The 24,702-nt window shown below is 43.0% G+C and overlaps 1 protein-coding gene across 3 annotated transcripts in view; it reads right to left on the bottom strand.

The window, feature by feature from the left end:
- Window positions 1-24,702, bottom strand: part of tbc1d5 (TBC1 domain family, member 5) — a 56,513-nt gene that overhangs the window by 17,006 nt on the left and 14,805 nt on the right. For 2 of the 3 annotated variants that reach the window (XM_079571231.1, XM_079571232.1), the window contains exons 3-17: window positions 23,400-23,447; window positions 18,923-19,042; window positions 16,036-16,096; window positions 14,346-14,454; window positions 12,012-12,101; window positions 11,747-11,821; window positions 10,818-10,885; window positions 10,637-10,739; window positions 7,902-7,990; window positions 7,774-7,824; window positions 5,947-6,016; window positions 5,668-5,840; window positions 4,327-4,469; window positions 2,813-2,919; window positions 1,144-1,229 (exon numbers count right to left, since the gene is read on the bottom strand). In XM_079571231.1, the coding sequence (XP_079427357.1) occupies window positions 1,144-1,229; window positions 2,813-2,919; window positions 4,327-4,469; window positions 5,668-5,840; window positions 5,947-6,016; window positions 7,774-7,824; window positions 7,902-7,990; window positions 10,637-10,739; window positions 10,818-10,885; window positions 11,747-11,821; window positions 12,012-12,101; window positions 14,346-14,454; window positions 16,036-16,096; window positions 18,923-19,019 (1,322 nt within the window). In that variant the 5' untranslated portion in view covers window positions 19,020-19,042; window positions 23,400-23,447. Of the gene's footprint in view, window positions 1-1,143; window positions 1,230-2,812; window positions 2,920-4,326; window positions 4,470-5,667; window positions 5,841-5,946; window positions 6,017-7,773; window positions 7,825-7,901; window positions 7,991-10,636; window positions 10,740-10,817; window positions 10,886-11,746; window positions 11,822-12,011; window positions 12,102-14,345; window positions 14,455-16,035; window positions 16,097-18,922; window positions 19,043-23,399; window positions 23,448-24,702 lie in introns of those variants that run through there. The other variant, XM_079571233.1, reaches the window with a different exon arrangement.

Genomic DNA, 24,702 nt, shown 5'->3' with positions numbered 1-24,702 from the left:
CGTTCAAGCCTTATAATAAAAGTAAAAAAATATATAAAATACCATTAGAACCAGAGAAGCTGTTGTTTTCAGGAAAATCACTGGTTGTATTTTGTGCTTTGGCGGCTAAAGGGTGTAAATGGGGAGGAGAGTGCAGTGACGGTGTATGGGTTTGTCCGACGTGAACAATACAACGTCCGACATCAGAGCGCTAATGCTATAATCACTGGTTAATAAAATGCTAACATTTAACAAAGCTTTCTTCAAACCAAATATCATTAAAAACATGACAACACAATCTAGAAAGAAGAAGACCGTCGACGGAAGAACCGATATGGGTTTTTCTAAGGCCAATGCCGATTTTTGGGAGATTTTTATTGGCCGATGCCGATATGCTCAACCGATATTTTATTATATTTTCTATAATCCCGGAAAAACATAAATACTTGTCTACTCCAGCAGTGGCCAATTTTATTTTATTACTTAAGGTGATTCAATCATAGTTTCTGTCCCAGCTTTGATTAGTTGCCGTTAGCATTAGCATGCTGCCGCTAGCAATAGCATATTCTTGCTAGCCGGGGCATTTTATGCGTTAATCCAAAATACGGGGGTTAAAACTAACTCAGCGATTGAATTCTCCAGGTTCTGTGCTTCAAAATGACATGCAGCATGTCCATACACTGACTGAGGTTTAGTGAAACTTTTATTTTACAAACTTGCAGCTAACCAGTTTCATTGCGATGTTTCTCAGTTCCCATGAGGCCTAGGAAGTTGACTGACTTCTCTTTTTTGCAACGGAAAAAAGGGGAAGTCTCTATCACTTTCGGACCAGGAGATACAGGCTTTTTTCAGCGCTAGATCGGCTGATGAATGAAAATCTACAAATATCGGCCCGATATATCGATCGACCTATAGACAGAATAGCTGGAGCTGAGGGACCAGAAGGTTTCCCAAGGGCCCTTTACCCCCTTTTCTATTATTTTCCCCAAAACTGAGCCATAATTGACCGAGTCCGGAGTTTTCTCTTCACATTTCAAATGAACCATTCCCAAAAAACAGAGCTTTCAACTTCAAACAAGTCCAAACTGAATGCAGGTCCAGAAACGATCCGTGTCTGATCAAATGACTTTACTTTGTTTGAGTCAGTATAGAAAAGTGTCCTACCGTGTTTTGTTCATGATGTCCGCCCCTCTGGTTTTGTAATAGTCCAGGTTCTGTTGGAACTGGTAGTTGACGGGCCGTGGGTGATTCTGCGAGACGTGACAAACATGTTTATTTCTCACAAATGCAGGTTATATAACACAAACGGTGAACACGTCAGCTGTGAGATGGGGCCTCTGAGCTTCAGCCCCCGGGGCCGCCTCTCACCGGGGGCCAGCTCCGTCAGAGAGAGGATCCAGGGGAGACGGCAGAGTGGTTAGCTGTGCTTTTGGTTCACGGGTCAGGGATCTTTAGCCGAGGGCAGGGGATGTCTGTCGGAACTGCGGTTTCAGCCTCGTGTGAGGGTAAAGAGCTGGAACTCCAGACCGGAAGATATCGTTCATTATCATACCAGCGCCATTTTTTGGGGGGGAGGCAAGTAAACCATTCCCACTGAATGTTTATAATGGACCTGCTGCAAAAACAACAACACTTAAACATGTTGAGATGACTGCTTCAGAACCTTTGTGTGAAATACCAGCTTAAAAGTGACTGTGGAGGTTCTGCACCAAAATAGAGTTAATTTCTGCACATTTAGGGATGGGACACTTTTTGGTTAATGATAGGCCTGTCATGATTTACAATACAAACTCATCGCTCCAGAAGTAAAATGACTTGCACGACACGCTGCGTTAGAAACACAGGAGAATGGACACTCGCAGCGTTGAGTGAGTCAGTGGAGTCTCCAGAGCTTAAAAACAGACCCACAAAAACAAGCTCAAAAGACTTGATGCTAAGTCTTTCTTCCACAAGAGCAGAACAACTACCACCTACAGCCTCATCACTCGCCGCTCAATCCACCTCTTGGAAGGTTTTACGGAAAGCTAAATTAACAACAGGAGTAAAACCCAGGTGAAAATTCCTTGAAGGTCATCGACGACGGAAAGGCACTGCTCTTATTAATGCTCTCAACAATCTGTACGAAATGAAGACCAAAAGCAACTTCTGCTCCACACTGTACAAGTGGCCTACATAGAGATAAAGCATCAAAGAGAACAAAGTCATCATACATCGAACACAGTGTTGCAACTGTTCTAATGTTTTCATACATACAGTATAGCATAAGTACGGGAGACTGGGAGAGATGATTAATGACCTACTTATCTTTGTATCTTTCAAGTTACTGTTTCCTGCCAAAGCTACACAATGTTAGGTTTAGAGCAATGGAAATTGTGAAAAAGTTTGCCACCCTTTACTGAAGTGTGATAGGCTTCATTTTTGGTACAGATGTCAATAGGAACCAGGCAAAATGCGATCTGGCAAAATCAGAACAACCTTACATTATACAGAGAAGGTAAAGGTGCTTTATTTGTCATCAGCATTTGACCCATCCTTCGACGCCACTGGGACGACCTTTAAGGAGCAGTGGGCAGCAGCAGCGCTCCAGATGTGGAGCCGGGCTGGAGTACCCGCAGGAAACCTACGCAGACACGGGGAGAACATGCAAACTCCACAGAAAGACCCCGTCCAGGGACCTTCTAGCTGTGAAGCACGAGCACTAACCTCTATACCACTGTGCCATCTTTAAATTACATTAAAAATCATGTATTTGTGCTGGGTCAAACACTGAGTGGGTGGTTTCTCTCCGCTCAGACCCGGTTCTTCTCGTGTGACAATGAGTGTGTGCTCTTACTTTGGGGTCTCTCAGGAACAGGGCTTTCTGCAGCAGAGAGTTGATGTCTCCGATGGGGGGGTAGTGCATGAGCAGGCCCAGGCACGTCTGGAAGTTACTGGCAATCACTGAGACACACAAAGTAAAGCTGTGTCAGCCTCACACGGCCCTTTGTCAGCGCTCAAACATCTCTAACCGACAACGTAACCACTGGAATGGAGTAACGGATGTAGCGCCGTGAGTAAACTGGGGCACTCGCGTGGATTGTTGGCACTTGTTAGGGACCAGCAGCCGTTAAGTAGCTTAGTGAGAGGAAACTGGAGCTGAGGAGATGTGCGCCAGCCTCACAGATTAGAGCCATCTCCATACTCATAATAACAGCACGGCCTTCTAAGGAGAGGAGGTGGGCAGATGTGTGCGTTTAAGTGAGCAGAAGCTTTTACAAAATCAGAGTGGACCAAAAAAACATGGTGTTTTGGTCCACAAAGTCTACTACAGTCATGCTACTAAATAACTTAACTAGCACTGATTCAAGATGTTTTGCTTCGTATGGGCCCAGTAATTACAGAATCAAAAACCTGTCAAAAACTGTTTCGGACCCACCTCTCGTTTCCGTTTTAAAAGCCTATATTATGCACAATTTGAGCGTTTTACTCATGTAACATTATATCCTCATCCAAAACAGACCCAGAATGGGACTGTATGTGACATTTGCACATCATGTTGGAGTAATTGGGATGACAGTGGTTCAGATGGTAGAGGAGAGGGTCCTATGATCAGACGGAGGGATCAAAATAATGTTTTTAAGTCAATCTTAAAGGCCACCGTTTTTTCATAGCGAGATATGTTCTTACCTGAGCCTAAACGATTAAACATGACGATTTTCTAAGCGGATAAAAAGCGTGCAGTAATATCTTCACTTTACTGCGCAGGCGTCGAAGTGCTCCTAAGGCTTTATTGCACCTTACAATATAGCACCCTTTTTTATCTCAATACTCAAAAAATACTCATGTAACCGTATTTAAATAGGGACAACGTGGAAGAGCTTGGTCCCTTCTAACTTCACCCCCGTTTGGGTCCATAGAGGAGAGGCTAAATTCTAACAACATCTTTGGTCTTTGTGTGTGACTGAGCGCACGCATAGACCAGACAGGTACGCATCAACTCGTCTAAGCTCAGGTAAGAATATATCTGGATGGAAAGATGGTGTCCTATTCCTTTAAGCTCCATGTGTATGACATGTCCATTTCAATATACATTGAAAAGGTTTTGAGCTGGTCGACATTCTTTTAGACGAGTCGACTAGTCGTGTGTTAATCCCTCTCTCTCAATGCCAAACGGAAGAGGAGAGAGGGGAGAAGGTCTACGTGATGTTTCTGGAGGCGCAGGTAAAAGCATCAACACTGAGCATTGCCTAAAAATTAAGTTAAAACCTAGGAAATGGAAAATGGAAATAAGACACTATGTTGTATCTTAACTCGGAAAATAAGCTGCAAAACTTGCTTACATGTGAACCTACAACCACCAGCACTTACGTGCGTCTCGAATGTAGAGCAGCATGGCCACGAAAATGTAATCGACCAGGTCCAGCGTGATGCTGTCAGCGAACAGGGCGTCCCACACCACCAGCAGGTCCTGTAGGGGAAACTCCCTCCCGAACAGCAGCCGTACCCAGCGACTGAAGGACACAGAGGGAGGGGGCACATGAGCTCATCTGGACTAATATCACATTTGACCAGAGGCAGCTCCTCATTGACTAAAGGGAAGCTGAACATGTTGGAGGATAACATTAAATCGCTATTTATCAGACTGGGTCAAGCTGTACAGTTGTACTGTCTCTGTCATAGCCTTGACTGTGTGGCTCAGACTCTCAGCCACTGAATGTTGGCTTGTGTATCAGTATGACGCTCTGAGAGGGTATTTATCCCTTTTCTATGGAAGCATAGACAGACTTGAATGTAGGACTAGCACAATGTCTCGAGTTCATGTCTCCGGGTCCTGTACCGATGGTAAATAAACAACTTCTGCATAAGACATCCAGACTGCTGCCTATTCTTCATCTATCCTCTGGAACACCATTGTTAATTCTCTAACAGAACATCTCCGAAAAATTTCATGAACTAAATCTAACCTCACAAATGTAATAAATGTCTTGATACATCCATTAGATTGTGTTAAATTGTGTAACAGTGTTATTTCAGTGTGGTCGTCCCTGTCCCTCAGAGCTGCTGAAGCTCTATAGGAAATCCCATTGGAGCCCTCTTTTAAAAAAGCTTTAAGTCATTCAGATTGAAGCGAGGGATGCTGTTTCTGCCCCGCCTCCTCTCACTCACCTGGGTCTTTACAGCGTCTTTTGGAAGCTTTCAAAATAAGGGTTAGGGTTTTGTGAGATAAGAAACGTTTGTGGAGAGTAGAAAATGTTGTCTGGTGTTAGCTCCTCCTGCTTTAGCTGCTATTAGCCTCATACAGCTACATCATGACACAAATGTGGACCTGGTTTGTTTGTTTAGTCCTAGTCAAGACCTGGTTTAGTTCTGGTTTACTCATGTTTTCATGTCCAGGGTTTTGTTTTGTTCCAGTTTAAACCCCGTTAGCGTTGTAGCAACTGTTTGGACTGGGTTTAGTTGCTGATGTAGGAACAGCCTACTACATTTCCCCTTACATATTAAGCCTAATTCAATTGTTAAATTTCAACATTTTGTTTTTATCAAAAGTCACCAGTCGCCACTGCATTTGACCATTGTTTCATCATTATTGATCCAACGAAAGCAAGCGGTTCATCTTTCTTTGAATAAATATCTATAATCATATTCTACTGGTTGCTCTCAGCTGTGCCCCATTTCACCATGACCTCTTTAGAAAGCTACTTCACGTACATGCCGTAGATCTGGGGGGCGATCTCCAGCCGGTTGAGGTGCATGTGCAGCTCCACATCGTGCTTCTTCACCAGCTGGTCCTGGATACGGTTCACTTTGGTTACTATGGCAACGGAGGGGCCCGCGTCCTGGGGCCGGGCGAACGGGATGCTGGTCAACATCTCCTCTTTGCCCTGGAGAGGTGGGAGAGGAACGTAGAGTCAAGAAAATGAAACGCGCTATAGTGAGGACATGTATTTGGTGGCCTGTAGGTGTTTTTGTAAAATGTGTCACACTGACCTTCCGGACTTGTCGTTCGAAGCTGGAGAACCAGGGCTCTGCTGTCTCCATGAGCTGAGAGAACATGGCACTGTGGACACACACGGACAAGGGAACACTCCTCTGAGAAACGTGAGGATGTAGAACAATATCTGGCATATTCAGAGATCCACAAAACAACAAAACACATTACATACTCTGCATGTCAGGATGAAACACTCCATTCATCTCTCACAAGAATCAATGATTGAGCTTCATCACAGTCATTTCTCATTCATTTTTAAAGCCACGTCATATTTGCTCTGTCCGATCTCGTCAGATCCGGAAGCAAAGTGACGTAGGGCCTGGTTAGTAGATGAATGAGAGACCGAGAGGAAACCAGGGGCCTGTGGAGATAATGTGTAATGGCTGGGGTATATTGCATGATTTCTTTTGTCTCATAAGATTTTTAGCTGTTACACTGCAAAATGTGGGGATTGTAAAACCGTGAGCTGCTTTTGTCTTCACTGAGCGATAGTTCAAAGAGATCGTAGCTACAACCAAAGTTTTGACATAGCAGTTTCAGGCTGCAGACGGTAAGTGATTATTTCCACAGAGAAGTGCAGGGAAAGTCCAGTAAAGTGCGGAGTCAGACCCGCTCATGCTTGGCCTCTGTAGCTTATGACTCTGGCGGCGTGCGGGGTTGATGAGACACTGACAGACATTCTAGTTGCAGCGAGACGAAGCTCTGCGACTAGTGTTACAAAATATCAGACACTGCCTGATGTCGGTCGTAGCTTGTCTTCGGTCGTACAACGTTTCTATTTTAAATCTTTGTCCCGGTCCCACTGTACGACCAAATCGATTTTGAGCTACAACCAAAGATTTTTCCCATGACTGCACCCGGCTTCAGTGAGCAGTGGATCACATCTGAAAAGGCCCTATACAAAATAATGCATTATGTTCATATTTTACAGCTTTAAACTAGGGAGAAGAAAAGCTATTTTTTCCTTGGGGATGGAACCCACAACAATGACGTTGCTCAACTATTTTTACTTCCTTTGTCAAAAACACAAAAACTAACATCTAGAACAAATTGAGCTGCAATTCTGACTGAAATATGACTTTCCCGCTGTGTCCAATGTAGTTTTGAATATCAAAACTTCCCCTCATTCCCCTGTTTGATTGAATGTTTACAAATCTTATGAAATGAAATATGCAAAGATTTGTGGAATTAAAAATACAGTATTTACTAATTCAGGCATTAAAATGTCATTAAAAAGCATTACATCTGCCCTGCTGCCATCTGCCAAAACCCTGATTTCTGTTAAATTTATGATGTTAAAAATATTAACAGCATATATACAGGCAGCTGTCCCAGGCGCCATCAAGTGGCCACAATGTGCATTTATTCATTCCAGTTCTGAGACAGCGAGCTGGGTTTATTTTCTAAATTCATTTTCTGTCAGATGTCGATATTTTGATTTTGAAGCTCATGTTGATGAAACTCTATACAACATGCATTTCTTCCATTGCAAACTAGGCCATGTTTTGCACAGTTGAATAACGTTCTAAGACTTGCCTGTTAAAAGTTTATGCTATGTTTTAATCCAGTCAAAACAACCACAAACAAGAAAACCTCCCCAGGCTTTGCGTTGCTCTAACACAGCCACCAATTAGACACAAACTGTTACTGGCACTTTAGTCTGAGAGTCCAGGATCAGGGTCAGATCAGGGTAATTGGACTCTAGTGGATGTGGAAAGTACAGTTACTTCAAAAAGTGGAGAATTTCAGCCGGTTGAAAAGTAAGTTTTCATATTGGACTTCTACATATTAAGGCCGAAATAACTAAGTGAGTGTTGACTTACTAGGCGTCGTGCTCGAGGTACTCCGGGTTTAGCAGACACTTCATCTCCTCGCTGTGGACAGACAGAAAACACGGATTGAATGATTATGTTATGGGTATATGTGTGAGGGGGGGCAAAGGTGAGCTGACCTGGGCGCGGCCGTCTCGCTGGCGTGCTGGAAGGCCTGGTGGTCACAGTGCAGCACGAACACTATGGGGGCCAGCAGCTCGTGCATACCCTGGAGTGAGGAGAGGACAAGAGGAAAACAAAAGGAGATGAGGGAAGAGGAACAGATGGAGAGAGAGAGAGAGATTCAGATTCAAATATTTGCACTAAAACAGCCAGAAGATCAACTTTCACACATAACAATCAATATCCAATAAAAGAAGTAAATGAGCGATAAAGTGGCAGATCAACAGTCTCTACAGGAATGAGGCAGCAGGTCCTTACACCGCGTTCCAAATTATTATGCAAATTGTATTTCAGTGTCAAAAGGTTAAAAAAAAAAAAAGCTTTTCAATGAAACTCATGGATAGTGTTGTGTCTCGGGGCTCTTTGAATCACTGACATTAATCTCAGAGACCTGGGATGATTAGTTTTCAGGTTAAGCCCAGTTAAGAGAAAAACTACTGAAAAAGGGTGTTCCACTTTATTAAGCAGATCATAATTTTCAAGCAATATGGGAAAGAAAAAGGGTCTCTCTGCTGATGAAAAGTGTGAAATAGTTGAATGCCTTGGTCTAGGTATGAAAACCTTCGATATTTCATGAAAGATTAAGCATAATCATCATACTGATAAGAGATTTGTGGCTGATTCAGAGCACACTCGGGTTTGTGCAGATAAAGGAACAATAAGGACGGTTTCTGCCAGACAAAAACGTCAGATGAATAGAACAGCTGCTACAAAGCAGCAGACAGGTATTTGAAGCTGCTGGTGCCTCTGGAGTCTCCCGAACATCAAGGTGTAGGACCCTCCAGAGGCTGCAGTTGTGCATAAACCTTCTATCCGGCCTCCCCTAAACTGTTCATTGAAGCTCATGAACAGAAACGGCTGCAGTGGCTCAGAAATACATGAAGACTCATTTTCAAACAGTGCCGTGTAACCCTGGATGGTCAGATGGATGGAGTAGTGGATAGTTGGTGAATGGCCACCCAACAAGGCTGTGACGTCAGTAAGGAGGTGGCAGAGTCCTGTTTTGGGCCAGAATCATGGTGAGAGAGCTGGTCGGCCCTTTTAGGATCCCTAAAGATGTGAAAATGACCTCTGAAAAATATGTGGAGTTTCTGACTGACCACTGTCTTCTATGCTACAAAAAGAAGAGCCGTGCTTTCCCGAACAAGATCCTCTTCATGCATGACAACGCACCATGTCCTGCTGTAAAGAAAACCTCTGCATCACTGGCTGCTATGGGCAGAAAAGGAGAGAAACTCATGATGTGGACCCCCTCCTTCCCTGACCTCAACCCTATTGAGAACCTTTGAAGACTCAACAAGCAAAACTTCTATGAGGGTGGGAGGCAGTTTTCATCCAAACAGCAGCTCTGGGAGGCTGTTCTAACATCCTGCAAAGAAATCCAAGCAGTAACTGTCCAAAAACTCACAAGTTCAATGGATTTAAGAATTTTGAAGCTGCTATCACACAAGGGCTCCTATGGTAAAATATAACTTGACCTGTTAAGATTGTTTTGATTGAAATAGCTTTTCATATCAGTAAATAATGCTACAAATTCAACAAATGACCATTTTCAGTTAATTACAAACTTTAAATTGTATTGAAACGATGAGTTGCATAATAATTTGGAACAGCAGATTTTGAGCTTTTTACTATATTTATTTGTGAAAAAAATACTATCATCACTGGGAGAAAATCAGAGAAAAATGTCATTTGCATAATAATTTGGAATGCGGTGTAAAGAGCAACTAAAGGCTAAATAAATTGTAATTTCAGTGTAAACTAGTATATTTTATGGTTATATATGCTCAAACCCAGGACACCCCTGGATAGATACAGACGGCATCTCTGGAATCGTCCATATATGGTCATTTTTGAAAACAAATGCTGAAATATGAACATAGTTTCTACTAAATAATGATACAAAGACATGGAGAGGAGCAAAGTGGTTCAACAGCCCATAAATACATGAATAATGGAGAATGCTTGATGCTACATGTTAGCATCGGGCTAATGCTAACGGTTAGCTAGCGCTTGCTACAACTGCCGTTTTTTCACTTCTACTGCACAATCTGCTGTGAGAAAATATCCATATGGGCCCGATTTACACTGGACTTTATTTGTATGTGATGAATAAGTTGATATTCCGCCAGAAAATGGCAAAAAAGTGTGGAAAATTGTGTTTCTCTAAAGATTCTATTTTCCCCCTCGGCGAAGCCACGCCCCCTTCTATGACGAGATGCCGTCTGTATCTATGGCAGAGTGGACCACTGTGTTTAAAGATCTCCCCTATATCACCACAGCGATAGAAGTTAAAAACAATCTGCTCGTTCAGGGCAACTTTGTTTTAAATCATGCAAAAAACGACTGTGCTGTTGGGCCGTTTTGACAAAGGCGAGTGAAAGCAGGGAGAGGGAGGCAGACAGAGCAGGTCATGAGTTTGTTTAGCGCTGAAGCATGATCGCTCTAATCAGAGCTGACACACACAGTTTAGCTGCACTTAGCTACATGTCACTTCCACTTTGGCAGAAAGACGCCTCGCTACATCTCTGTCCTTTTGGCTCCGCTCGCAGACGCGGGGGTTATGTAACAGAGTCCCTGCTCAATTACACCCATTTACACCAATCCGCACAGGACGGGTTCAGCGCAGATAAGTGAGAAGGCGCTTGTGGAGCAGCAGATAAAGTGTGGAAAGTGCGGGTGAATTTGGTACCTGTTTATAAAGCAGTTGTTCGTTCTCTCTGGCGTAACAGAAAAGGATGTCCGTCAGTTTGGCCCTCACGTCCTCGTCCTGGAAGTAGCGGATCTCCGGGAACCTTCCATCGGAGAAGCATTTTTGTTAGTCCCAACGATGATGCAGAGGAGTATATGTGCAACGGTTACGGATTACTCACGTCCTCAGCACGTCCTGTTTGATCATGCTCTTCAGCTCTTTGTCCTGGAAGAACTTATTCCACAAGCTCTGGACACAAAGGGACAGAAGTGGAGTTTGGAAACTGTCAATGAGACTGACTATGAGGGCATTCGGATTGGGTAATGCAAAGAGTTACAGCCTCTGTCCCTCAAAGAATCTTATGGAGGACTTTACAAAGTTAGAAGAGTCATACTGCACAGATGACATTGTGCTTTAGTCACATACGTACATACACGGCAAGATTGATATGGAATAAGCTGTGCATGACAACACAAGGTTTTTGCTTTTCATCTGCGCCCTTTGCTTTTAATGCTTATTTTTGTATTTGTTTGTTTATTTGGTCGAGACAGTACATGGAAGTAGCCCCTTATATTGCTCACACTGTTCACTTTGCTACTCATTGCTAGATTCAGTTCAAGCCAACCTGGACAGGGTTTAATTTTTCCAGTATTATTATTATTATTTCATCATTATGTTTCAATATATTGCCTTCATTTTGTAGCAGTGTGCAATGATTCCCAAAGTGGGGCATGGGGCCCCCTGGTAGGCCTCAGAGGGTCTATAGGGGGCCTCCAAAGCCTGCCCACAAAACAAGTACATTGAAAAAATAAATATTTTCAAAGGAAACAAAATGTACCACTTTAAACAAGTACAAGACCGAATCACGGACCGAATCACGGACCGAATCACGGACCGAATCACGGACCGAATCACTGATCGAATCGCGCTGTCTCGGACTTTGGAAATGGGATTTGTTTTTTGTGTAAATTTTGAGTTCTCGTGCCCATCACAAGGGAAATGGGGATGTGGGAACAAAAAGGGGAAAAGAAGGAACGTGTGAAACAAATGGCGTGTGGAAGTGTGTGTAAACTGAAAGTGCCGGCGTGTTGTGACGGTGCAGATACTGACCCCTTCATCCTGGGACAGGGGGTTGTTGACCACCAGGTCCTGCTGACCCGCAGCTTTACGAGGGTTCGTGATGTGCTGAGGACAGAGACACAAACAATATGAAGCATGCTGCAGATGTGTTACAACAACTTCATGTTTTGTCAGACTAGCTGTAACGGTTAGAAAGAAAGAAATCGATTCATTGTGTAAATAGTTGCTGGCTAAACCAATTGGAGAAATGATTAATTGCAGTTCTAGACAAAAGAACAAAGGACCATCTTTGTACCGTCTCTTTAATCTTCTCATACTGGGCGCGGAACTCCCGGCTCTTGTTGATCCACTGACTCTTGTCTTCTGGAAGCGCCTCCAGGTACAGCTGCACACACCAGAGCACACACTTTCACATCACACCAGCTGCCAGGGCGGGACCCATCATGAAATAACAGCCAGTAACATGGGAACAGGGGCTAATGCAATAATACAGCAATATCTTTCTGCCAATAATGCGGCAGTATAACGTCATGGACTAGAGTAGACTTTCATGACTGGCCTGATGTGAGGAGTCAAGTCAAACTTGGTTTGTGTGGACCTGATGAGATTACTGACATAAATATGAGGGGGAAATGTATTGCAGGTGTACTGTCAATGTATGTTTCAGGATTTAGTTGATATCCTAGTTCTAAGGATTACACAGAGGGATTTGGGATCTTGTTTGGTTTTTGGGCTAGATATTACAAGTAATAAGTAAAATTAACTATTTTGGAGCATTCGGAGCATCTTGGGCGACAGTCGCTCAGATGAAGCAGCTGTTTGCCTTGAGACCGAGAGGTTGGTGGTTCAAATCCCGGCTCCTGTAGGTGCCGGGATTGGGCACCTACACCTACATTTGGCACCTATCAAAGAACCACTCACCCTACAGTGAATGAGTGAGTGGTTCTTTGATATAAAGCTCTTTGAGTGCCTGATGTAAGAGGAAAACGCTGTATAAGCGGAGACCATTTACTAGAGCCTGCAGGGTTTATCCATATCGAATCGCAATTGAGGTTTTGACTCGTAACATGACTTCCTTCACTCATCATTCTAGCAGCTTCAAATAGAAAAAAATGCAAATCGTCAAAATTGTGCAGTCTTACCATTTATAAGTGGGAAAAAAAACTGTAAAAATAAAATGTATACTTAGTTTTTGGGATTCATAACTCAATTTTTCCAACGAGGGATTAAATATGGAAAAATCAGTCAAAATGTTGCTACGCTTAGAGTCTGTAGTACTAAAGTGCAAATGTGCATCTCAGCAGTCTTCCACATAGGAAATGACCATATTTGGATCACAGAGTCTTGTCGGGAGCATTCTGAACGCGGTCATGTCGGAGTGACTTCCTGACAGAATACAATGCAATTCGTAAAGTAAATGTCGAAATAAACATTGTAACAAGTGAGTTGGTCCATTTCTTAGGGGCATGCTGGGACCTCATTTTGGTCCAGGAGTTTTCAGATTTTTGTTTTTAGATTCAGTTTATTAGCACTGCAGTAAAAAACGCATTGGAAAACGATGTGCAAGGAGCTCAAAGTGCAATGTCTACAACACATTAAAGGGGGGGTATTATGCAAAATCGACTTTTGCAAGCTTTACATCATGTTATTATGTCATTCCCTCATTAAAAACATGCCTGAAGTGTTGCCTTGGCACATTCACGTATTTCTGAGTAATCTGTAAAACCTCTGATGGCGGCCATTTTAGGGATAGCTTTGCCTGAGTCCTCCTAGGAACGCCCCCACCTCCTGGAGACGCCTCCGAGCTTTCGTCACCAGCCGAGTAACCAACCACTGCTCCTCAGCAGAACCCCCTCCCCACTGATGCCACAGACAGCGTGTGGAGGGGGCGTGTCGGAAAGGCTCAGAGGTTCTTAAAGAGACAGAGGCCTATTTCAAGACATTCACTACAGCCATTTTGAGAGAGCAATTTTATACAAGGCAGTTATTCTAATTTACTGCATTTACAGACCAACAGAAGGTTTGGTCATCATTGTAGTGTGATATAGACTGGTGCTATGTGATTGAAAAAAGCAGAATATCCCCTCTTTAAAGGAAACAACATAAACAAACTAACAAATGCCACATAAAAAGCTTAAGGGTAAAATGATTTAAGCCTGGCCCTCTTACCCTTGGAGTTTTAGCTCACCTCTAAGGGCGTTGGCTCTGATTTGATAATTAAAGGTTGTAGGATCGGTTACAACATTTTCTCTTTTCACACAGGCCGCTACACACAAAACCTGAGCCTGACACGTCTCCACAGTTAGCTTTGAGTTATAGACATGAAATATATATCATTGAGGTCACTATTGCCTTTACTTATTCATTTGGCCTCACCTGCTTTTTTCCTGTCCACTTGTTTACTCACACAGACACCCAGACACCGCTGGACTGCACCAACACTGAGTTAACTGGTCAATAATGCAGCTAAACTCATGACATTAACTCCAAATCACCATTGAGTTTCTTCCACTACAAACGGTCTGAATTGTTTCTGTTATCATTGGTTCCTGCAGAGAACAGTTCGGCGCAGAGCTCTGAACACTGAGCAGTTGTAGATCTGGCAGAGTCGCTGGTCGCGGCGGCTCACCTTCCAGCACACGCTCCTGAAGCGGCTGCTCCTCAGGCGCCCGCTGACGCCCGCCTGCCGGATCCGCGCCAGGTAATTACTGTCCACAAACAAGTCGTCCCACTCTCGCCTGGACAACAGAGAGGAGGGTGAGGGGCGCTGCTCATGACAAACACATCAACTCTAAACATCGGTACAGAATGCAATGTAATGTTCCTCTTCTTATGGAGCTTAATATGACCCTAAATCAAGATTGCAATGTAGCAGGATTCATTCTCACGAAATATTTGAAATAGTTTTAGTCATTTGACCTAAACATGATTCCATTTTAGTCCAGTTTAAGTTGACAAATTAAATCCACTTTACATTTATATCATTTTATTCAAACATGTTTCATCATATTCATATTCATGACAGTGAATGTATAAATGACGATTTTTCAAACTCTCACGAGAACTTGTGATGGTTCAAGTACATTCTTTTCATTTTTTTTTTAACTCGACGAACATATCTGAAGATTTTTAGACACAGTTTCAGTCTCATGACCTACATTGCATTTAGTTTGAGTCAAATTTTAGTCAGCAAAATGACCATGTGCTGTAGATTGCAACTGGTTAGAAATTGTTTGTTTACAATTGACCAATTTAATGTGATCAGTTAGAAAGGAGACAGATCTTCCCGTTCCTTTTTTTCAAAATGGATTTAGTAAAAACAGTGTTGAGCTAAGTATTTGTTTAAAGTTTTAGTGCTAGTTGCCCACAAAGTGCTGGATAGAATGGCCCAAATATTTACTCAAATGAGAGTAACGTGACTGAAATTATTTTTGCTCAAGGAGAAAAAAGTAGTGATAATACAGGCCCGATCAAAAGTTTATGATAAGTTGAAAAAAAAACAAATTTTTCCAGGTTCCAAATAGAGCTTCAATATGCAACAAGAAGAAATGGAAGTGAGACGAAAACAACCGAGTGAAGCTTTTATTGAAATTAACCATTAAACTGAAATAGTCCGTTTATGCAGCTGATCAAAAGTTTAAGACCACATGCCTTTAAAGGAGCAGGTGTTCAGGTATGTGTTCATACCTGAGCTTAGATGAGTTGATGTGTACCTGTCTGGTCTGGAAGAGTGACTGAGGGCACGCACAAAGACCAGACAGGTACGTATCAACTCGTCTAAGCTCAGGTAAGAACATATCTCAGTATGGAAAAACGGTGGCCTGTTCCTTTAAAATGCCAAATCTGTGCAAAAATGTGGATTCAGTATTTTCTGTCAGGCGATGAGAGTTTAATTGTTGTCTTTACACATAATGTTTTAGTCTCACTCCCATTTCTTCTTGTTGCATTATGAATTTCTACTTGGAACCTTGTTAAAATGTGATTTCCTCGACATCTTTCACCTGGTCTTAAACTTTGACTGTGTAATGATTTTATTTATTTACAAAACATGTATAATGATAACTAGTTCTAATGCTAATTGAGCACAGTAAGTAGCTACTGAGGAAACTCACTCATGACACACTTGAAAAGATACTTGAGAAATGTTTATTTTCCCCCCTGAATGATTAGCTTGCACAAATAATAGTGCTGTTTTTTCCCCCCTCATGAACCTTTTTTATTTATAATTATGCAAACATTATGTGTGTGATGATGTCAAGGTTTTTTTTCCCCCAAAAGGCTATAATCCGAGCTCACCGTGGCTACACCTGCCCCCTCACCTGTATGACTGGAAGGTGGACTGAGGCTGCGGGTGTGAGCTGCTGTCCAGGCTCCCTCCTCCTGAAAAAGAGAGCCAGCGTCCCACATGAGACCACCAGAGGGCGACGCCTGCTCAGTTTACCCGCACACCCACAACTCTCTCCTCACTATTACCGCCATTACAGAAGTGCCAAACATTATTTACCGGGGACTATTTTCAGCTGCTGTTCAGTTAAGCCTTCTCCTGTGGTCTAATGATGTAAAGTGGAGGGATCCGCACCCGCTCGTCGGGGGGTAATGGGGGTAAATTAGCCGCGGTGAAGCCTGGGTGCGAGGCTGCGTCTGTCTGTCAAAATTAGCCGAGAGAGATGAGCCCAAGGGGACCATCTCGACTGAATATTCATCACCTCCGCCGTATAAGAGAGATCAACAACGCTCGCCCGTGGGACCCGCTCAGAATAGGCTCATATACCTTCAGAACATCCTACACAGAGCATTGATTATTATGAAGGGGAAGAGAAGATGGGGGAATTTGGCTCGTGTGCATCTTCTAAACACAAGAGCTATCAAGAAGTATCAAGTGAAACGGGTTAAACTCATCAAAAACACTTTGGAGGCGGGAGGCGGGGAAGTTGCACGGTTATGGCAAGACATTGGTGAATATAAGGTCATTTAATGGATTTCTTATGGATAGGGCCAGGTTTAAATGCATGGCTTTATTTTGTTGTATTAGTTACAAAGATTTCTTCAGAGATATTTTGGATCTTGTTTAGTTTTTGAATGCAATAATCTCCAACAAAAAAAAGAGATGTTTATTGAAATAAAGATGTGAGAGGAAAGAAAACCTAATTTGGAGAAAAGGGTTTTGTAACGTCACAAGCGCCCTGTGTTCTCCTGTGAATGTGTCCCAGAAAGGAAATCACCATATTTGGATGAGTGTCACCTGGCCTTTCGTGCTACACACGGGTATTAAAGTACTAAGGCTGCGTCTGAAACCATCAAATTGTAGCCTATAAGCACCAACACGAGCAACTAACTCCTTAACCTTTCATGGGGTCAACTGTTAGATCTATGCAGTTAGTGAACTAGAGCTTCAGCAGCATTTTGCACAATTCGACCGTCCTTAAACAGGGGAAAGGGAAATGACATCACCAACAGCTGTTTTTCTTCTTCTTTAAAGTTACTGGTGGAGTGCAGGCCAGACAAAAGTGCATGTCGCCCCCTACTGTACAGTGTCCAAACAAAGACATTTAAGGAGAAAAACAAATCCAAATGAGCCATACATTTCCCTTTAGTGTTATTTTATCTCAACAGCTGTTTCATAAAGCTACAGCAGCAAATGATCCATGTGGCTTAAGTTTCTACAAATGAAAACAAAAGCATTTAATCCGTTTCCTGAGTTTCCTCTTTAACACTGACATGTGACTGAGCTGTGGGGACGACAACATGGATTTATCACTTTTATAAAGTTTGGCTTGTGCAGAATCTTATTTTTTTATTATTATTATTTTTATTATTAAATGTGCTCCTGTCAATCAACAGTGGTTGTGCATGAATCACTCGAGGGTGGGGGCGAGGGGGGTGGGGGGATTTGGCGCAGTGGCTTATGGCATGGCACATAGCTCCTAATCACCGGTTAGTTAGCATCAGAGGTCCCTATGCTAAAGTGGCTATGATAGTTAGCATTGAGGCCCCTTTTCCAAACTCCTTCCTAACTGACAGCACACAATTCGGAAGCATCTTGTCATGGCGGACGCTGACGCACATCCGGTTTGGCGTAAGAGCTCTTACCAATCTGCTCGTTTCGGACGCAGCCTAAGTAACTTGTTTACCTTATTAAATCCTTTCCGTAGTCCCTCTGGGGGTAATACAAGTGTTAATGGGATGATGGGGGGGTCTTTCATCTCCCCCGGTGTCTCTGTCCAGAAAACCACAATTGCAACTTTCCCTGCACTGGGTCGAAGTCACCAATACACAGTAATGGCATCACGAAGAAGAAGCTAGCAGGCTAACGGGCAAAGCTAACTGCGGGCTAGCGCCACTTAAACAGTATAAAAAATGTTCTCCATTGTGTAATTGGATGTACAATATCCCTCTGTCCCTTTGACTTTTCTGTCAGCGTAGTATTTACTCTCATGGACAATTAATGAGTAAAAAAAACACACAACATGCTACGACACCTGCACTGCGAGTTACTTTGCACTGCTTTAAATGTGTCAGTGTAATATTGGCGGACACGGTCGTCCTTCACACAGCTAGAAGGTCTCAGGTCCGTTCCCTTTTCTGCGTAGGTTTCCCCAACCACTAAAAACATGTACAATAGTGAAAGAATGTGTGAGTGAGTGGTTGGTGTTGGCCGGAGGGGCCGATAGCGCAGATTGGCAGCCTCGCTTCTGTCATTCTACCCCAATGTGGCTACAATAGTAAGTTACCAGCACCGATTACAGAGTGAATGAATAATGAGAGTGTGGCGCTTTGAGAAACTTGTTACCACAGGCTTGAAAAGCGCAATACAAGTAGAAGCCATTATTATTAATATTTGTAAACGAATAAGCGGATAAGTGGAAAGATCATAAAATAAGCATCGACTAAGTGTCATCATTTATTTACTCTGACGTTAAAACTAAGATGTTAATGGAAAACTGGCTAAAAATCTCACCATTCACCAAGAATCCATGTTTTCACGCCTGAGGGAATAGTTTGTGAGGAAACTGTGGATTATTGGAATAGTTGCAGGAAAGTTGGGGGGGCTTTGACGCTGATTTCACAGCTTGGTTGATTTTGCGATAGCTGCGATCGCAAACTAGCAAAATAGTAAAGTCTCTACACACTGTAATAAGCACTCCTTTCATATGATGAGATTGTGGAATAAAAAAAACACACACACAAAAATTGGATTGCACGTACGGCTGCGGTTCTTGTTGAAGTTGTGTAAGGGGTCCACGCCCGTCTCCTGCTCGTCGGTCTGCAGAGGGTGACGTGTCTCGAAGTTTGGGTGCTGCATGACTGCCACCCACCCAGCCGCACCTAGCAACAGACAAAGACCCATGCTAGTAAGCGGACGTTACTTCTAAAAGGTTCATCACAATTTAAAACAAACACACAAAGGCAACAATTGTTTAGGCTACAGAATATTCTCCACGAGCTACAAAATGTCAAATAGAGGCCTAAGTATGTCATTTGTGCTTTAAGAAATGACATTTAAAAGGAAGAAAAATGTATTCTCTGGAGCCCCCTTCAGATTGGGCCCCCCCTGCAAATGCCCGATTAGCCCACCTCATAGGTACAGCCCTGACGATAAATAGAAAGAGACCAAGGAGTTATGTTTAATTATACTAATTGCGTAAATGAATTGAATATACAAGAAAACAAACAGTGGGGAGACAGAAAGTGGCGCACAGCTCTCTTTCAAAAGTATGAATGGTTCCGATAAGGAATTGTAGTTTGTTAGGAAAGTTAGGAATGGTTTGGACTTTAATGGCCGATGTGCTCCTTCTTTCATTGTTTGTAAAGGAGAACAAAAAACAGAACAAAAAACTGCAATAAGGCCTTTAAAGCTCCCGGACATGAAGCTCTCAACCTTTTTTGAGCTAAGGCACCTTTTTATAATATAAAAACATCAAGGCACCCCAACAAACAAAAATGCCACAAAAAGTATTAGGCTATTTGCTCATCATATTTACTTTGTTCATACCAGTATTTTTAAATGCAGGGCTTGACAGTAAGCATTTTGAGGTACTTGCTCTCCGGGCAAGTGACAGGTATCTATAACACTCAAAATAGTGTTCATTTTAAATTAAGATTAAGTTAGCGCTATATAACGCTAACAATGCTATTATACACTGCTCACAAAAACTTAGGGCACACTCAAAAAACACATCCTAGATGTCAATCAATTCGATTTTTCGGATGAAAATCTTTATTCATAGTTTAGGGCAATGTGTTGAGAACAAAATAACATAAGAATGATAAATGTAAATCAAATTCTCAGCCCCTGGAGGTCTGGATCCAAAATTATAGTCAAAATCAAAGTGACAAATCAGGTCACTGGTTGATCCAAATTCTGTAGAAATTCCTCCAAACGAGTCAGTATCATCCTCAGTCGTGTGTGTGGCCTCCACGTGCCTGAATGCACTCCCTACAACGCCTGGGCATGCTCCTGATGAGACCACGGATGTCCTCCTGAGGGATCTCCTCCCAGACCTGGATTAGAGCATCAGTCAGCTCCTGGACAGTCTGTGGTGTGACGTGGCGTTGATGGATGGACCGAGACATGATGTCCCAGATGTGCTCTATTGGATTTAAGTCTGGGGAACGGGCAGGCCAGTCCAGAACATCAATACCTTCATCATGCAGGACCTGCTGACACACTCTTGCCACATGTGGCCTGGCATTATCAGGCATCAGAAGGAACCCAGGGCCCACAGCACCAGCATATGGTCTTACAATAGGTCTGAGGATCTCATCCCGGTCCCCAATGCCAGTCAGGGAACCTCTGGCTCGCACATGGAGGGCTGGGCCTCCCCAGACCATCACTGACCCACCACCAAACCGGTCATGCTGGATGATGTTGCAGCAGCAGAACGTTCTCCAGGGCGTCTCCAGACTCTGTCACGTCTGTCACATGTGCTCAGGGGGAACCTGCTCTCATCCGTGAAGAGCACAGGGCACCATTGGCCAATCTGCCAATCGCTGTGTTCTCGGGCAAATGCCAATCGGGCTGCACGGTGTTGGGCAGTAAGCACCGGCCCAAAGCCCTCATGCCACCCTCATGGAGTCGGTTTCTGACCGTTTGAAGACCAACATGCACATTTGTGGCCCTCTGGAGGTCATTTTGTAGAGCTCGGGCAGTGCTTCTCCTGTTTCTCCGTGCACAAATGAGCAGATAGCGGTCCTGCTGCTGGGTTGTTGACCTCGGTCGGCCCCCCCCCAGGTCTCCTGGTGTACTGGCCTGTCTCCTGGTATCTCCTCCATGCTCTGGACACTGCGCTGGGAGACACAGCAAACCTTCTTGCCACAGCACGAATGGACGTGCCATTTTGGATGAGCATCACTCCCTGAGCGACTTCTGTGGGTTGTAGATGCTCCTCATGATGCCTCTAGTGGTGAGAACACTGGACAAATGCAAAAGTGTTCCAAAAATACGGTACCAAGGATGAAGACAGGGAAATGGTCTGTGGTCACCACCTGCAAAACCATTCCTCTTTTGGAGTGATCTTGCTAATTGCCTCTCATTTCCACCTGTTGTCTGTTTAATTTCCACAACACCAAGTGAAATTGATTCACAATAAGCGTGGCTTCCTAACTGGACAGTCTGATGGTAATGTTGTTCATGAGGATTCAAATGGATTTTTCCATCAGTAATTTTGTTTATTCAATAATGTTTTTATTAATCTACCTTGACAATTGCTTGTCACTTTATTTGCTAATCTGCAACGTCACAGCCACTTGTTTATTCTCTTAAAAGTTTTACTATCAAGCCATATCTAACTAGTCTTTTGGCATTTTCACACAGGCTCTAGTTAAGTCGACCTAAAGAGCGGCACTTTTGAGTCAGTGTGAATCCAACCGACCTCGGGCTGACCTACTCTCGCTACTCTCTTATTTGCGTGAAGAAAGAATGAATATGCGCTGCATGAGGATTACTGCTCTTACGAGGCAAAAGGGAACCACTTTAAATCATCAGGCAGGTCTCTCTTTCCCGTCTTTCCCATCCTCCTGCTGCAGTGAAACTTTCCTCTTCATGAGCTGATTAATAATAATAATAATAATAAATCAAACTTGTATAGCGCTTTTTTGGACACTCAAAGACGATTAAAGTGCATTTCTCCTCGCTTCACGGATCAGCCTCACTGTATTTAACCACGAGGGAGACTCGGGCCGACCTACAAGACGCTCCAACATCACTTCCTCATCCACTGAGAAGAAGCAAACAGAAACAAAAATGTCTGTCCCCAGTGCACTTTTATATTTTATCACTTATCCTGAGCCTGCGTTTGTTCATTTTGTGCTGCACACTTCTGAATGCATTATTACATATTTTAATTAACCATCACATTGGCTCTATACAGTAACTGCTTATTGGCTAAAACAAACAGGCCTAAATAAATACAATAGGTGCTCCTGCTGCTGTGCTGAGGGGGTGGGCGGGTCTAACGCCGACTGTTAACTTTACATTAGCTCTGCTACAAACAAACAAGCTACTTTCTGATCCCGAGGAAATCGGAGTTCAGAGCGAACGCTGGTAGGAACAAACGCTAAACTTTCTGCCTTTGCCCCGATCTGTCTCCTCCTCACGAGCCGCTCCACCTCATGCACACGATGCTCCCTGCCGCAAAAGGCAAACATAAAAGTGAAAATTAATCACCTTATTCCGGAGGTTCGCGTGGGTACCGCCATTAATTGTGCCCGCCCCTTTTCTCCTTTCAGTTAACATGGGACTGGAGAAGTCCACATAAAATCAGTCACTACACGAAAACAAAGCCGTTTTTCGGCCACGCTGAGAAACGGTGCAGTGTCGACATGCTGGTGCAAATGAACATTGGACATTTTACACAAATCACTCGACTAAACATCAGATTTGAGCGGAGAATATTTTCCCTCGTTCTCTGTTTAAATGAACGGACTTCGCGCTCGACCGGAAGTGTCTGGACAATGGAAGTGGCGAGACAAAGCATAAAGTGGCAAAAGTGGGCGGGGCGGAATAAGGTGAATAGAGTTCTCCGATTGGGACTATCGGCAAGCGTATTGGCGGAAAATAATAGCAGATTAATAAATGTCGGGACACGTGGCTTCTGCTGCCGTCTGTATTCTTCACTTGCCCGATCAGGCAGCCAGGGAGAACAGGGCACTGGCCCAGACAAAATGTTTACTGGCCCCAGGCAAGCGGACAACGTTAATATCGAGCCCTGAAATGTATCAAATGACACGCCGATCAATCGATATGTGGGAAACCCCGGTTGGGAAACACTGATGTAGATGTTTTACTGTCTCTGCTGATGACGAAGGGGTCATTTACCAAGCGTTTGCTCATGTGCAAAGTGAGTAGCATGTGCAAAAGGGGATCAGCAGAAGAGTCATTTACAGCATTGTTTATTTACATATCAGATTTGGGGCCCTAATACTGTAATAGAGGCAACATTAAATGGTAAACTAAGTGCCACGTGCGCTGTGTACAAAATAGTAGATTTTATTATTCAGCTTGAGCCACTATTTACCACCTGCCGTGCCTTGTGTGTCTCTATGGGGTCTATTTATGTATAACATGAAGCGGCTCATGTTTCCGTCTTCTCTCTCTCCTGGATGTGTTTCAGAAGTGCACAGTGGACTGAATGTGGATTTGAAAACATAATAAAATCACATGTGTGCTGGGGCCCAGACTTACTGTGACAGCCTTGTGACTCTCAGCCAGCTCGCAGATAAAGGAACAATTCTGGAAGGGAAGAAAAGGATCAGTGTTAAATCTTTTATTATCATTTTACAAGCTTTTGGTTTTTAAAACCACTGGACGATAAAAGAGCAGGTTAAATGAGATGAAAAGCAAAGGCTGGTATCTATTTGGGAGCACAAGCAATGGTCAGGAAGAGTCATTTTGATAAACATATTGCTGCCAGTGGCACAGAGAACATTTCACAGGTTGAGACAAGAATGGATTCAATAAAATTCCTACAAATTACGAGGGAAAACGTGACATCATCTGTGAAAAAGCTGAAGTTGAAAGAGGTGAAGTCTGAAGGTTTTGCCGTCTCCTGACCTAAACGCTATTGACAATCTCTGGACAAACTGAAGACGACTGCTCAGAACTCTCTCAGAACAGAAAGACTTTTGTAAGGAAGAAAAAGCAAAAGTCCTTCGTACTCAAACTGAAAGACTTTCTGCGGCTACAAAAACTATACTTGCTGAATGGGATCTACTCAATGTATAAAATGTCTTAATAGTATATTTAATTTGTAATTTATTTTTATGTACAGTTGTTGCTTATATTGGTGTTGAGGTGTAACTTCCTTCTCAAAAGTGCCTTCAACACCTCTGGTGAACTGGACCTGCTCTACAGATTGAGCTACGAGCACTAAAAAGGCATCCCACAAAGAAACAAACTGTAAGTTTAGGATCTTTTATTTACTTTGAGTTTTTCTCTGATGTCTCGCTTTGTCAACATCCGTTGATGCTTCATCTGCTCCGTCATGTGCCGTGAGTTTCTGTATTTTACGAGTGTTCCCGAAGGTGCTTTGCTTTGTCTTGTTTATTATGTGGTGAACAAATGCCACAAAACCTGTATGTCTGTCTATTTATATACCTTTGAGTGAGTGAACCTGGGTTATTACAGAGGCCCCGACTGAAACCCCACTGTTTACTCCAGTTATTTTGGAAACGTAAAAGAAAAGAATAAAACTTGATTCTGTTTGAAATGTAATGAGTGTGTCATCAGAAACCTTATGCTTTTTGAAGATCATTTAATCTTTCACCTTACTGAAATTGTTCACATTAGGGATGATTCTAAACTTTTGAGCGATGATTATTGAGGGGAAAAATTGCAATTTTATCAAAATTAAGGAAGAAAACACAGAGAATTTCTCAAATCCTTTACAGTATTGTATGTTTAGAAAAAAACAGACATTACATTTCTATGTTGAGCATTCAGCCTGTGTTATATTTAATCTCTATTCTTTTACCATTATGTAAAAAAT

The sequence above is a fragment of the Gobius niger genome (genome assembly GCF_951799975.1).
Source record: "Gobius niger genome assembly, chromosome: 14".
NCBI classification, from domain to species: Eukaryota; Metazoa; Chordata; class Actinopteri; order Gobiiformes; family Gobiidae; genus Gobius; species Gobius niger.
Note: the sequence above shows the minus strand (reverse complement) of the source record. Positions and strands in the feature narration are given on the sequence as shown.